The following is a 16474-nucleotide window of genomic DNA, read 5'->3' as shown; positions in this document are numbered from 1 at the left end:
AGCTAAATAGCCATGCCGTTCATTCCAACAATGGCCGAATAATCCAACAACGTGGGGTTAGGAATATGGTTTATGCGTGGTTTTCCCCCAGAAGCCTGAGATTTTGTCATAACTTCTGTAAGACAGGGGAGTTTCTGAAGTGCTTTCACTGAGTAATCACTTCAAGCGGCTCTTTATATGCTGCTCTCAGTTTTTAACACATCCTACTAACTCCTCGGAGTCAGAGAGGAATTATTACCCTTTTGGCTTTCCATAGCGGGAGGAGTAGTCGGGACGCGGACTCCAAAATCAAACGGAGAGCCGAACCCGGAAGATAGAGCACGAGATGGAGCAGCGCTCATCTCCGGCTCCCCTTCCGGATATAAGAGATCCCCCGAACCTGAGACGGTTGAGCTCGGCTCTGAAACCCGACTCGCTTTGGCTTCCGATTTTTTTCCGAGAAGAGCGCGAGTTGCGAGCCGAGCTGCTTAATGTAGGCGTTACCATGCGCAGCCTCTCGAGGCCGCCATCGCATACTACACCGCTAGCACTTCACTCAGAAGTGTGCACTTTCCCCCGTGATGAAACGGGAGAACGTTACACACTTTGAACTCTTTCTCGCTCATTACTTACCTCTCTTTTTCTTTAAAAAAAAAAAAAAAAAAAAAAAAAAAAAAAGGGATAGAAAAGTTCAGAGTGTTTGAGAAAATATCGAGTAGAAATGAAGCGTTTTTGTCACACAAACAACAGACATGGAGTCTCGCTGAAGGTAATAAGGCTGGCGGCGTGGTTCACAGGTGTCATATATATCATGCGACGCACTTAATTGCCACGTCACCTGATCATGGCAGGCCTATAAGTAGAGGCATGATTTTACACAAGCTTCAGATACCGGTCACGCGCACAAGGCGTTCCTATACTGTTATGCTAAATGCAACGTCGAAGTTCCCTTTGAAAGGGAACACCCTGCTCTGGGCAAGACAAGAAAAGCTCAAAACAAGGAAAGGTCAAATATGTACAAGAAATTAACATTTGTATAAACATTAACGTTTTCTAAGATTTACAAATAACATATTTCTTCCTTCAAATGTCTTCCTAAAAAAAACAGAATAAATTCACAGAGCACCATTTAAAGAATGTGGCTAAATAACAAATAAACATACACATAAAACACAAAACATGCTAAATTATTCCACACTCTATGAAAAATACCAATACTAATTTAGTTGTCCATTATTAACATGCTTTATAACTAAAATCCTTTTGGAAATCATGTTGGCACTCTTATTTTTCCAGCAAGCATATATATTGTTTAAATAAACCAATGGTTTTAAATGCTCTTAAATCAGCAGAAATTTCATTTCTATCATCTGATGGACAAAAAGAAAAAGTAAACACGTTACCCTAATTAGATTCGATTTTACAATCTAGATTAATACTACATTTGATATTAGTTTTGGTTATATGCTGCATCAGTATGTCCAAGTATGTGCCCAAGAGGCTTGACAAGTAATATGAAGTAAATTCATAAACAAAGAATTTTTTTTTTTTAAATTCCGAAAAATGTACTGCCTCAATAGTCAAATGATCTCTATTATCTCTAAAAGTGGCATGTTGGTGCAGTGGGTATCAATTCCACCTCACAGAATGTTAATGTCTGTGTGCACTTTCACATGTTCTCTCTGCATGTGCATGGGTTCAATCCAGGGTCTCTGGTTTCTTCCCACCTCCAAAATCATGGCAGAGGGTGAACTGGCTGCGTTAAAATTAAGTGTTCAAATGTGTGTGCATGATGTCCTACAATGGACTAGTGTCCCATCCTGAGTGATTTTTTTACATGCATAAAAATAGCTATATCATCTGCATATCCATCTGCTGTCCATTATTTAGCAACAGTAGATAAGACGGGCAGAATGCTTATGAGTCTATTGACGATAATGTTAATTTGCTTGATTTATGGATAGGTGGGAAAGACCTCCTGTATGACTGATTGATTAATGGTGCTCAACTATGGGTCTAAGAATGAATGTTTATTAATATTAAGAAACATAAGAAGCCATGAATGTCTTCTGCCCTAGAGTTTTCTAAAGAGCTGATTGTTATTCAGCTTCTTAAAAAAAAAAAAAAAGTTGAATGAATCAAAATACATATATTCAAATAATCAAAATCAATATTTAGGCCTATAAAAGAGGTCAACTTGTAATGCGGGCCACATCATATTCTATTAGTGACAATCCATTCATCTTCTATACCATTTAATCCTTTTCAGGGTCACGGGGAAACCTGGAGCCTATCCCAGGGAGCATCGGGCACAAGGCGGGGTACACCCTGGACAGGGCACAATGTACATGTCCACTCATACCCACTCACACACCCATTCATACATGGGTTCATACATTCTACGGACACTTTAGACATGCCAATCAGCCTACCATGTATGTCTTTGGACTGGGGGAGGAAATCAGAGTACCCGGAGGAAACCCCCGCAGCACAGGGAGAACATGCAAACTCCGCACACACAGGGCCACAGTGGGAATCGAACCCCAAACCCTGGAAGTGTGAGGCGAACATGCTAACCACTAAACCACTGTGCACTACTATTAGTGACTAACTGAACATAATTAAACTCAAATAACCAAGGACTGAACAGAACCAAATAAATAAATCAACAGAGGCAGCAATACAGACTGACTATTCCACTTTAGACACACTGGGGGGAACAAAACACTACAAATTTCAAAGTACAACATTAAACAACTAAAACAAGGCCAGCTGAATAATTGAAATTGTAACAGTCAATTGCCTGTCACGGGGTATGTTTATATATTTTCTTTTTATGTTATGCTCATCTCTGCCACCAGGAGTCACTAATAGGACACGTATAAAAAGAGAGAGTACTGTAGAAGATGAAGAGAGATTCATTTGTAAACCTCATGGTGGATAATGGTGCCACAGCTAAATCCTGGTTTGAGAAACTCTTTGTAGTTTACTGCTCAAATAAGTAAGTGATAGTTTGTTATAATGATTCATATTTGTATTCATTTCTTCCTGTGTAGTTAATCATTAATGACCTATCCATATTCTAAAGTGTTACCACTATCTTTAATGATGCACACAACATCAGCGGAGGAATGCCATTTCAGCAGCAGTCAGCGTTCAGTGATATCACCATTGTTTTTCTTTAAGGACAAACCTGTAAATTACATGGGCGTAAGTTTGTTTTGAAAAGTGTTGCGGACAAATATGAGGGTGCGGCAGAGCAATGAGCAAGATACAAAATACGTTCACAACAGCCCTGTTGTAAGTATACCCACATACAGTATGCAGTAAGGTACAATCATAAAACATTTTTTAAATAAATAAAGAGCTCCACTGACCCACACCTCCATTACATTAATCTACATTAAATGTATTGTCATAATTCTTCATGGATTGTTCCAGCCAATATTTTTAAAATTGCAAACCAATATGCTCTTAAACGCTGCTTCTGTGTGTTCAGTCCCTTCAGACTTGAACTTGGTAGAATCACCTTTAATTAAAAATAATTGCTAAAATAACAGATGTAAGTATGTTTGGGTAAGTTCCTACAGGTTTTTCAGGTTGGCTGGATGTAGTTTTCTGCAATTTGCAAACACTGCCCCAGACTCTCAATGCGATTCAGATCTGGACTTCGGCTTGGCCAAAGAATATAGTATTCATCTTTTTGTTTTTAACCTCTCATGCATTGCTTTGGGCTTGTATTTGAGACCAATTTTCTTGCTGAAAGGTGACATTTCTTCTTTTCTTTAGCAGACTAAAGCAGGTTTTCTTGCAATATTCCCCTGTTTTGTGCTCCATTCATCTCCCTTTAATTTTCACAAGAAGCCCAGGTTCTGAGGATGAAATGTGTCCCCAGAGTAAGATGAAAGACTTGTGATGGAAAACAGACAATGTACAGGCAGAGCCAGAAAGACCACCAGCAGACTGGGCAGGATAATTGGGAGTAAAATCAAGAATAAAACATGCAAGAAACAGCAGCAAGAATTGCTTTAAACATGAATAAGTATTACCAGATACAACTAGAAACCATTCATCAGGTAGAAAACATTCATCATTCTTCAGCCTCAGGAATAAACATGGGTGCAATTAGCAAAAGAACATGCACAGAAAGGCAGCAACTTTTGGAGAACTGTCTTATTTTCAGATGAATCCATATTTAACTTGGATGGATCTGATGGCAGAGTGTTTGTCTGGAGAAAGCCAGGAGAAACATTCCAACCAAACTGCACTAAAGCTACAGAAGTGTTTCTCTACAGTGGTGTTGGTGATCGTGTGTTCATTGATGGCATCATGAACTCAGAAGTGTACAGAGATATTTTGGATACAAACCAACAGAAATCAATAAACTATCCAAGTGATAAGTGAATACTTCCCAGAACTCTGATCTGAACCCTATAGAGCATTTATGGGATGCAATGGAGAAGATATTGTTGATTGTCAATATGTTATTGTGGATGAACTGAAAGTTTTTTTGCTTGAAACTTCGAGGAAACCTCTACCACAACTGTTACAGAAACTAGTTGATTCCAAGAACCAGACTTTGTCAAGAAGTTCTGATAAATAAAGAATGGCAAACTAAATACTAAAACACAATAATTTTTTATTTTTAATGAAGCAACTATTGAGTGTTCAAACGGTTTGTTTGGTCTATATTATGACCAGTTTATATATTATTGTCTACATTTTTAAACATTTCGGAAATGTTTTGCTTGAAAAGTGTGTTTGGGGTATACATATATTTGTGAAAGGAAAAATCCCTGCAATCCTTGAGAGAAATATTGTCTCCAAAACCTTCTTCTCTGAGCTCTTCCTTGTGCATGAAATTTAACAAAACAATCTGTAGCCTCTCCAGGAATGATTCCTAATGTATGATAGTAGTCCACTACGAATACGTTTTCCTAACATCCTGTATTTTGCTGCATAATACATTTAATTTATCCCAATACCTAGGCCATAGCATTCAAAGTCAACGATGCCTATCGAGCTGCTTTAATATGATGAGTATTGTAAAAGCAATCTATAAATAGAAATGTATAAAACTATAGAGCTAGAAATGAGTAGCATTCTATTGTACTTCATATTCAGATTTTTTTTTGCCATCCCACTCTCATACACCACTTTTTACAACAAAGGTACACCCATGTCTTTCACAAATGTATACTAAAGAGTGTAGAAAACAACTTATTAGCAAAGGGTTTAGCATTTACTGAAACTTGAAGGAGTTCAGTATTTTCTTAAATCATTGTAATGCTCTTTTGCTAATTAACATATGTAACGTGACCAGATGTCACCTCAGACTGTTTTTCACTTGCAGAACCTGCTCTGCACATTTGCAGATAATGAAACAAAACTATCTGTTCTACACCCATCTCAGGACTTCAAATATTTCTGCCTAAAAAAATCTACAAACCTTTTGTGTTATTGTTCCATTTCCAAGATACAAGGTAAAATGGGTTGGGTGTAGAACAGTCTACCGAGTACAAATACTGACCACAAGCAGCAGTAACAACAAAAATAACACAGACATCGGCTGAAGAAATCATGCTAACAGTCTATAATGGACTAAATGTGGTAAGCTATGAAAATACCTTACAGTTTTCTGCAATTCAAATATTTAATACAGTTGAACAGCTTAATTAAAATTAAGCTGTGTACCTTTTTCTGTACACAAATTAATGACAGTGCTAGTACTAGAAAAGAGAGTAGGAGTGACAGCAGAATTTCCAAAAGTCATTTAATTTTTACACAATATGATAGTCAAAAATGCATCGGGATGTATATTTGTGTTTCCGTGCATATTTATAGTGGCAAAGCACTTGTGGCAAGTGCAAAATTTATGTGGGGCATTTTTCGCATATGAAGCTTGGCAAGATCAAAATAACGTTGTTGTATTTTTTGTGTTTTTAATGCAAAATTTTATCAAATAAACTTTGCATAGATTTAATAACATTTACCACATCAAATCAGGCTTTTTTATTTTCTCCACAGGTATAACTGAAAATTTGTATTGTTGGATTAAACACTGGCAAACTTATGCTGAAGAAACATGGCGTCTAACACAGACGTCACTACAAGTAATAACTATATATTGTGATTTTTGACAACATGCATTAATGTGTGTGTGTGTGTGTGTGTGTGTGTGTGTGTGTGTGTGTGTGTGTGTGTGTGTGTGTGTGTGTGTAATTGCATTGGCAGTTTCAACCTAGATTTTACTACTAACAATCTGCAAATTGAAATAAGTTGCTCATGTGTTTATAATTAAACACAGTTTTATTTTGTTCATAGCAAAAGACTTTGGTTCTGGATCATTATCAGCACAGAAGGACTCAAGCCAGCTTAGACGTGAGTTAATACCATTATGGCATACCAGAGGGAAATCAGAATTCATTTTAATTTAAATTTGGTGTATGATACTTAGAACATAGAGGTGGGGTAGAGATAGTGATATCCACTATTACACAGTAAAAAAAAAAAAAAAAAAGTTATGTTGTTCTTTTAACCTAATTGCTGGGTTACACATATTGGGTAGTTTAGTAGGCTTATTTGTTTCATTATTGGATTAATTTGGTAACAACCAAACATGATGATTTAGATATTCTGGTCTTGAGATTTCATTTTAAATATTAATGGTCCAACTTGTAATGGACAGAACTTGCTGATTTGATATAAGGCCTGCTGCTTTACTTGAAAAAATAAAGTTAGCAATATAAATCCAGTGTTGCTGACCAATTACAGGTACATAACATCCACCTTTTTTAATATTCATAAATAAATAAACTCACCCCAGTCCGTTACATAAAGTTAATGGATATTATTTTTGTTAGCTTATTATGTCTGTTACTGTTGCACAAAATGTATACTGAAATACCTCTGGCCCCTGTGTAAGAACACACCCCAACCTTTGTGGATGTCCTCTGAACCTTGAACTGTATTATGTCATGTACTTAGGTCATAAATTTCAGTTTGGTTCAAATCCACATTACCAGTCATGAATTAAAAATATTTGAGTAAACCAGCTCTGCCTCCTCAGAATTGATTGATGTGTGGCAGACATATTGTTTATAAAAGACAATATATTTTTGAAAATTATTGAGGTTATGCTCTCCCAAGTAGTTTGCCATCAATATTGTGAAAATTGGCCAAAAATCCTAGGGCTAGTTCTCAAAAGTAGGTTTTACATATTATGCAAATTATCATTAAATTTGAGTGGGTGTGGCTAAATAGTCCAAAAGGCAATTTTCTATAGTTTTAGAAATAAAATTTCTTTCTACACCTTATTTTCCAAGAGATATGCTTTTGTGTGCAAAACTATGAATAGCACCCTCAGTGGCCAATTTGAGTGAGATTGCATCAGTTTCTAGTGGGTAACTACCTAACCCTATTATTCAAGTTTCATGAAGACAGCTCAATGTTATCACTGTCAAATGCCTGCTGAAAACTGATTTCCAATGGCGGCCATATTTTTTTTTACGTATTAGGTCATCATCACAAATCCATTTACAGATTTACAGATTTACCACATAGATACAGCATATTAAATGTCAGCTCAATCGCATTTAAGGTTCCTGAGAAACAGTTATCTGTTTTGAATCTGCCGAAGTGTTGCAGAGATACAGCCTCAGATTCAGTTTGGCATTATGCCATAATAATTGTTGATGTGTTATAATGAGAATGGTATGGTCTATTAAAAAGCTTTTGATTACATTTGGCTGGCATGGTCTGAAGATGATCTGAATCAAGTTTGGTGAAAATCGGGCCCATGGCCTAAGTTAGAAAAAGTAGGTTTTCAATGGAATTCAAAATGGTGGACAGCAAGTTCAATCGAATATGGCATAATTGGTAACACTGACCTCTGCATGACTCACAGAATCTATCAAGACCACATTCATTACAATAGGCAAAATTATTCAAAAGCTATTATCATTTTTAAAAATTTAATTATACTTTTTTATCACAAGGTGGCGCTGTCTCTAAACTTCCTGAGTACCTTCAGAGTATGCTGCCGATGACATACCGAGTTTTATAAGGATATGCCAATGCGTTTGTAAAATTTTGAATTTTACTACAAAATTCAAAACGGCCAACATGGGGAAATTGGGTACTGTTCACTTCCATATGCTGTACTAAAACAAATGAGACAAGTCTCGTGATTTTTGGTCAGCCTGTTCAGAAGTTATAAGCAAAATTGGACATTTGTCATATCTCCTGACCACTAGGTGGCGCTGCACTGAAACTGTGCACATATCCTCAGGTCCTGCTTGTGATGGCAGGTACCAAGTTTTGTCTTAATATGCCAAACTGTTGCGGAGATACAGCCTCATGTCCATTTTGGTGTGCTCTCAGTCGAATTAGTTTATGTGCTATACAAGAACAGTTGGGTCTATCAAAAAGGTTTTGATCAAGTTTTGCTAGCACGGTCTGAAGATGATCTGATTAAATTTTGGTGAAAATCTGACATACTGCCTAGGAGGAGTTAAAAAATTTTTTTTTGGAAAATTCAAAATAGTGTAAAAACATAAAATGCCAGAGGGTGATGTCGAATTGTCTTGAGCTAAGGAATCAAAGCAAAAAAGAATACTGTTTCTATACATTTCTATCAAAACTTATTAGCATATACATGAGTGCAAGTGGCCAAGGAATTTAGAAAGATTTGACATGACAATGGGCAAAAGTAATCAAAGCAATTAGCATTTTTTAAAACTGCATAATACTTTTTGACCACAAGGAGATACTGTTCCAAAACAATGCAGGTACCCTCAAGTCATGATGCCAATCACAGGTACTAAGTTTGGTCTGAATATGTTAATGCATTACAGAGATATAGCCTCACACCCATTTTGGCATGATCACCATCAAATTCGTCCTCACTTTTTTTAAGAACAGTTTGGTTTATCAAAAAGCTTTTGATAACTCTATGCCAGCATGGTCTGAACATGATCTGTTACGAATTTCATCAAAATTGGGCAAACGGTCTATGGATGAGTTAAAAAAAAAATAATTGTTTTTTCAGAAAATTTTAAATGGACAGGAATTTTAGCCTACCATGGCATAATTACCATCATTGTTCTCTGCAAGGCCCAGGGAAGTCGTTCATAAAATACAGTGTTTAAGACTAAATTAAAAATGGCAGACGTGAAAATGTAATATCAAACAACTTGTTCTGCCCCACTGAATCGAATAGAGACCAGTTTCATGATTTTAGAGCAGTCTAGGAGGAGATTGAAAAAATCAGGTTTTTTGGAAAATTCAAAATGGCAGAAAATCTAGTGGGGCAAAAATTAAAACTATGGGGTCCATTCAACTCGGCACAAACAAAGGAATCGGGGGGAAACCGGAAGTATGTGAGATGGCTATAGGTCACTCCATGAACCATCAAAAGGACTTCATCAGTCTTTGTTTGATCTTTTTGGGTTCAACGGGCAATCATGCACAATCTAGCTGAAATGAGGAGGCCAATTCCCACCCATCAGGCAGCTCTCCCCTATCACATGACGGCTAACAACCAGGGAGGGTGAAGACTATCATGTGCTCCCTCCGAGGCATGTGAAGCCAACCAACTGTATCTTCTCAAACTGCTACTCATGCAACATCAGGGGGCGACTTAAAACAGATATGTCTTTGATAGATACTCGTGAGCATTTCTGTAAGTCGCTGTGGATAAAGGCATCTCTCAAAAGCTGCAAATGTAAATGTTACCGAATGATACATGATTCACATTTGTGACAATTTAATATTTATCACCACGTATCATTAATATAATTTTTTTTTTTTTTTCAGATGGTCTCCTTTCGTTTTTGAAAACACTGGGACTTGAAAAGTACTACCCAAACAAACTGACTCTGAGGGCTTTACTGGAAATCAACAGTGCCACTCTGTCTGATGAAGAGATCAACTCACTGCAAGCAATACCATGGGCCTTCCTAAGAAACTTACTGATGGTTAATTCGAAATCAAGATCCTTACTATCTGCACTTTGTGAAAAAGATGAAGCAGATGACTTGTTTAGTGATGAGGACAATGATGGTAGCTTTAACCTTCTAGATCTTCACACTGCCCTCTTTTTCTGTGCAGATAGTTTTCTCCAGCAAGAAATGGCACTTAAAATGTCAATGTGCCAGTTTGCGATACCATTTGTGTTGCCTCAAGGAGTACATAATCGAAGCACTCTTATGTTATGGGCTCTTAGATGTATCTTAAAAGAATGGCGTCCCCATTCAATGTCAGAATCTAAAGGGTTTGTTGAAGACAGTGTTGCTCATGCAGAAATTCCCTTGATATCATTTGCGAGGTTAAGCAACTGTAGCTTGTCCAAGTCACAGGTTTTGAACCAAGTGCTCAACAATTCAGAGCAGCATCATGACTTCTTTTCTCACCGAGAAATGATCGGAGGATCTGCTCCAAGGATAATCGCTAATGGTATGGTTGAAATGTGTTGGACTCTGCCATGTGGAAACAAGAGCATTGATGTCTTTCCTGAGGCAGTGGCTATTGCTAATTTAAGAGGAGATGCTGGTTCTTTTGAAAAACAATTCAGTTTCCTTACTCAGGTGTCCACAGCTGTCTTTGTCTTCCTGGACAGTGTTGAAGAAAACGAACAAAGGTTGTTTGCCTCTTTACAAGAAATGAAGTCCAAAATCTTTCTTGTGGTCAACTCTCAGAGAAATATGAACCAGAATGTGAAGTCGTCTATTGAGGCGGTAATTGATACTCTGCAACTGGGAAGAGACCACATAATTAAGAAAAGCCCAAAATTGAATTTGGCTACTTTTGCAAAGACAATCAATTCTGCCATTAAGAGTGTTCTGTTATGTGAATGTCACACATCATGTCAAATTGAGTCCATGAAGAACACTGCTCAGCAATTAGGTCTTGGCATTGATGAAAGTGAAAACAAAGCCTCCATTTCAGCAGAAGAAATGGCAGAGAAAGTCATGCAAACTATTGGAGTTCGTCAAATAACGGACTATAAAAAGACACAGTTGCCACTACAAGGTGAAAATTGGAAAAGACTGGCTAAAATAGAAAAAGAGCAATGTCGACTAAAAAATTCAGGAAAAATGAGCCTGGAGGAATATAAGGTTCAACTTCAAAATGAAAAAAAGGGAATTTGGAACAAACAACGCCAGTGTAAAATGACAAGAACGATGGATGTGTTCATAGAAGCTTTGTCAACCTCTGATAACACTGAGCGAGCCTTCTTCCTGAAATGGATGGGACTAAAGATGGATATGCGATCACGCAAACACATGTCAAACCTTCGACACAAATACAAAGAGTGTGAACAACAGAAAGACAGGGATGCCATAGCCCGATTAGACCAGGAGCTTCTTGATTGTTCTCTTGGCATAGAGCACTACATGAGGGAAATGGGACAAATCTATGAGGCTGCTTCATTTGGTACAAACAAAATATCTGACAGAATAAGCAGTCTCCCTACTCTGGCTGCCAAACTGCTTCTAGCTGGGTTTCCTCTTGAACTACTTGATGGAGATGCATCAAATATCCCAGAGAAATGGGTGAGTGAAGTTCTCATGGAGCTTCACAGGATGGTTGGCCAGAAGAGCCGTTTGCTGGTTATCACTGTGTTAGGGGTTCAGAGTACAGGTAAATCAACACTACTCAACACTATGTTTGGAGTTCAGTTTGCAGTGGGCAGTGGTCGATGCACACGTGGAGCATACATGATTTTCCTTCCTGTGGGTAATGATTTGAAGGAGGATTTACTTTGTGACTTTATCCTTCTGATTGATACGGAGGGTTTGAAATCACCAGTACTGGCACAACTGGATGACAGTTATGAACATGACAATGAGTTGGCCACATTTGTGATTGGTCTTAGTGATGTAACCATCATCAATATAGCAATGGAGAATTCCACAGAGATGAAGGACGTCTTACAGATAGCAGTTCATGCTTTTTTACGGATGACAGACCTTGGTAAAAAAACAGTTTGTCATTTTGTTCACCAAAATGTTGCTGGTGTATCTGCATATAACAAAAACCTGACTGAACGAAAACAGCTCTTGGACCAACTAAATGAGATGACAACGATTGCAGCTGCAATGGAAAAGAAGCCTAAAATAAAAAAATTCACAGATGTCTTGGATTATGATGTGGAAAAGAACAACTGGTATATACCAGGCCTATGGCATGGCACACCACCAATGGCACCAGTTAATACAGGCTACAGTGTGGCTGTACTTGAGTTCAAGAAATCCCTCCTGGGGATCCTTAAAGCTAGAAAGGATGAAGAGTCCTCTCAGATCCCAGAGTTCCTGCAGTGGATGAGTAGCTTATGGAAGTCAGTGAAATTTGAGAACTTCATCTTTAGTTTCAGAAACACTCTTGTGGCCCAAGCCTATGACAACCTTTGTAAAGAGTTTTCTGAATGGGAATGGTCTTTCAGAAGACATACTCAATCTTGGCTTTCAACTGAAATAGTTCAACTATCTAACAGTGAAAAAAATGGTACAAATGTGATTGTTGAGCCACTTATAGAGAAAGCACACAAAGAGATTACCTCTCAAAAAAAGATAATTAATGAAAAACTAAATAACTACTATAAAAAGAAAGAGCAACATGTGTACTTGGTGGAAAAGTACAAAGCTGATTTTGCTAATAACATAGGATTTCTGGAGATTGAAATGAAGGATGAAGTGAGAAAAAAAATAGACGCTGCTCTTGAGATGAGAAGTAACAAGAAGAAAGTAGAAGACATTCACAGAAAGCAAACTGCAACGATTGAGTGCCAAGTCCTTAAACTCCTGCACATTTACAAAGATCAAAAAGATGAGGTGTCTGATGAGCACCTTAAAGCTGAGTTTGAGAAAATGTGGAAAAGTGAGGTGGCAAACATCACTGGTCTAAAAGAAAGGGATGTTCCTTCGGATGTTTTGAAGCAACTGCGAGCAAGTTTAGTCAATCGCAATGTCATGGAGTATTTAGACAAAGTTCATGATTTGACACAGTATGGGCGAGGAGAATTCCAGGTCAAAGACAAGCATGTAAAATGGGAAAAGAAAATACAAAGTTTCTTCACACAGCGTAGTGCAAAGCAAGATTTAGAGATTATTGCAAATGCTGTAATTAAGTGCTGCGATAAAATCATTCAGCAGCATGCACAAGAAAAATGTGACTACCAAAACACATTTATAAAAGACGTGCTAGAGGAAATTGATAAACGGCTCCAACAGGCAGGTTCAAAAATCAATACACAATTTGAACTTGACCTTATATTGCACATTTGTGGCGTTGCTTCTCAGAAATTCCTTGAGATGCACAGGAAATTCCTCAGTGAGCAAGATCCCTTTAAACATTTGCAGAAATTTAAGAGTCAGTATCTCTCTGATTTCACTGATTTGTACAGAAAGAGGGACCAGTGCCACAGGAAAGCACGAGACTTCACTCAGCTCTGTCTCAAGCCAGCAGTGACCGAGTACATCGACCAGTCCCTGGGACCTGACATTGTTGATGCAGTTCTTCTAAATAACCCAACTGAGTACAGTTCCCGAATGATGTTTCAGTACACAATTCAAAAGGAGCTACTGGAAAAATCCAACTTTGATGATTTTAAAAAGTACATTTTGCAGTATGATGATTATGTTAAAGATTGGATATACAATCATATCATAAATTGCTTTTCCAAAGACATATCTCTGCAAAATTTAAAAATGAAGAAGTTGGTCATCATAATGAAGAAGATCATGAAAGAAATGGAAACCTCTAAGCTTGAAGACAATGGCTCGCCTTTGCCCGATAATGCAGGAGGTACAGCACGGTTGATCCAGAACTTCTGCAAATCTATGAACTGTGTCATCTCAATATCCATGAACACAGTGGAAGGGGTCCTCTTTCAGAATACCAGCTGTTGTGCTCCATTCACCAAAAGTCTCTATGAATGTGTAGATGACATGAAACTACAGCTAACAGATGAAATCTCCAGGTCAACTGATATAAAAGAGACACTAAACAATGTGTCTGTGAAGCCCCAAAATGAGCTCTTTAAGAAGGTGTTTGGATGTGGGAGAAAGTGTCCCTTTTGCAAAACACCATGTGAGGCAGGAGGAAAGACACATCAACAACACCATGCAGCTGTGCACAGACCAAAAGGACTTTGTGGTTTCCCTAATCCAAAGACTAATACTCTCTGTGAAGAGATCTGTACATCTATTGTACATGGGAATGGAACGTTTCAAAGTCAAGAAACAAATTTTGAACCTCATCTCTGCAAAGACTACCAGAAATTCTACGCAGACTGGCATATTGCACCTGACATATCTATAGAAGCCTCAGATTACTGGAAGTATGTGATGGTGACATTCAGTAAACAATTTGCTGAAAGTTATAAAGCAGAGCCAGCTGTGTATCCAGAAGAATGGAAGAAAATCACTAAAGAGCAGGCTTTTATTAGTTTGAAGAATAACTTCAATATTAAATGAGAAAAAACTTCCAAAAAGTCACAATAAATGTATTGGCAATTGTGAACAAAATCCAAGTAAACAACTAAGCAATGAAAAAAAACAATGTCAGTTGAGCTGTCTTTTTGTTATAATGAAAAAAGAATCTTCCCTGCTGACTATTATCTAAATATATAACAAGTCTAACTAAAAGTGATTTTCAGGGAGTTAAATGGTTCCTATTAAACATATGTGTATTGTATGTCTACGGTGATTTAAAAAAAATGGTTTGATTATTTCTGTAATTGCAATGTTCATGAAAATGTTACAATTATTAATCATGTTGTTACAACTTTGTTAAGATGTCACAATTATGTTTATTAATTAATTTCTGAAATTCCAATTAATGCATTTTTCAGAATATACTCTATGATCATACAGTATGGGTATATTCATGAATTAATTGCATGCACAAATATAAAAATATATCTGCAAAGCAAAATTGGTTGTGAAGGCAAGTTGTATTACAATTATACATTTAGAGAACTACTTTATGATAAACTAATAAAAACATAATGAACGAATAAACTCTCATATTCCTTCAATCTGAATCAATTCAACATTATTGTCGTCATACATATACTGTACATGGGTTTATAGTATAATGAAATGTACCTTATCTACATGGTGCAAACATATAACATGGATTTAGGATTTTATACATAAAATCCTTTTTATGTATAAGATTTTATACATAATATGAATTATGTTCTCCATACGTAATACTTTACATTATAAATGTTATATGCCAAGCATAATGTCTTATAATGAATGGCATACGCATATATAAATGCTTAACAGATTTTTGTGGACCAGATTATGAAGCAGAAGTGTTAGGAGACCTAAATATATACAACCCCGATTCCAAAAAAGTTGGGACACTGTGTAAAATGCAAATAAAAACAGAATGCAATGATTTGCAAACCTCATAAACCCATATTTTATTAACAATTGAACATAGAAAGCATATCAAATGTTTAAACTGAGGTGCACTATGATAGATTGGCACCCTGTCCAGGATGTACCCCGCCTTATGCCCGATACTCCCTCGGATAGGCTCCAGGTTACACGTGACCCAGTAAGGATAAGCGGTATAGAATATGGATGGATGTTTAAAGTGAAGAAATGTACCAAAAATAAGGTAATTTGGAATCTGATGGCAGCAACACATCTCAAAAAAGTTGGGACAGGGCCATGTTTTCCAATGTGTAGCAGCAGTCTGTATACATCTGGGAACTGAGAAGACCACTTGCTGGAGTTTTGGGAGAATAAGGTTGTCCCATTCGTACTACTCAACAGTTCTGGGTATTCTTTGTCGTATTTTTTGTTTCATGATGCGCCAATTGTTTTTAATTGGTGAAAAGTCTGGACTGCCAGCAGGCCAGTTCAGCACCCGGACTCTTTTACTACGAAGTCATGCCGTTGTAATAGATGCGGTATGTGGTTTAGCATTGTCTTGCTAAAAAATGCAAGGCCTTCTCTGAAAAAGACATTGTCTGCATGGAAACTGTATATAGAAAACTGTATTGATTATGAAACTGTATATAGGTTCTTAGTAGTTCTCCCGGAGGCATGAAAGAAATAGTTATAGATTACTAGTAGTGAATTACTGCATTCATCTCTGCGCTATTACTTACTAATTTGTTAGTTGGAGTTTCTAGTTAGTTAATAGTAGTTACTAGAATGTTAATATTGCTTTTTTTCATTTATTTCTGTGTAGTTAATCATTAATGATTGATCAGTATTCTAAAATGTTACCAAAAAAATGTAGCATTTGTATGGACAACATGTCTACCACTCCCTCCATGTGTGGATCATTGTCATTTCTTTGCCTGAAGCACCTCTCCTGCTGACAATCTTAAAGTGGCTATATTAATTGTTAACTGGCTTTAGCTTCAATATGAGATCTGCTTTTAGACTTCTGAGTTCATGATGCAATCAATGAACACACGATCACCAACACCACTGTAGAAAAACACTTCTGTATCTTTAGTGTAGCT

The 16474-nt window shown here is 37.1% G+C and overlaps 1 protein-coding gene across 1 annotated transcript; it reads left to right on the top strand.

Annotated features, from left to right (window-relative positions):
* The first annotated feature begins 5434 nt into the window (after positions 1 to 5434).
* LOC108269834 (up-regulator of cell proliferation-like) lies at positions 5435 to 14541 on the top strand. The gene is made up of 4 exons (XM_017475911.3): positions 5435 to 5589; positions 6007 to 6092; positions 6304 to 6360; positions 9796 to 14541. Exons 2-4 carry the CDS (start codon positions 6065 to 6067, stop codon positions 14454 to 14456), a joined length of 4746 nt encoding a protein of 1581 aa, XP_017331400.1. The 5' UTR covers positions 5435 to 5589; positions 6007 to 6064; the 3' UTR covers positions 14457 to 14541.
* The last annotated feature ends 1933 nt before the right edge of the window (positions 14542 to 16474 follow it).

This window comes from Ictalurus punctatus, chromosome 9, assembly GCF_001660625.3.
Source record: "Ictalurus punctatus breed USDA103 chromosome 9, Coco_2.0, whole genome shotgun sequence".
In the NCBI taxonomy this organism is placed as follows: Eukaryota; Metazoa; Chordata; class Actinopteri; order Siluriformes; family Ictaluridae; genus Ictalurus; species Ictalurus punctatus.
This window is presented reverse-complemented; position numbering and strand designations above follow the sequence as displayed.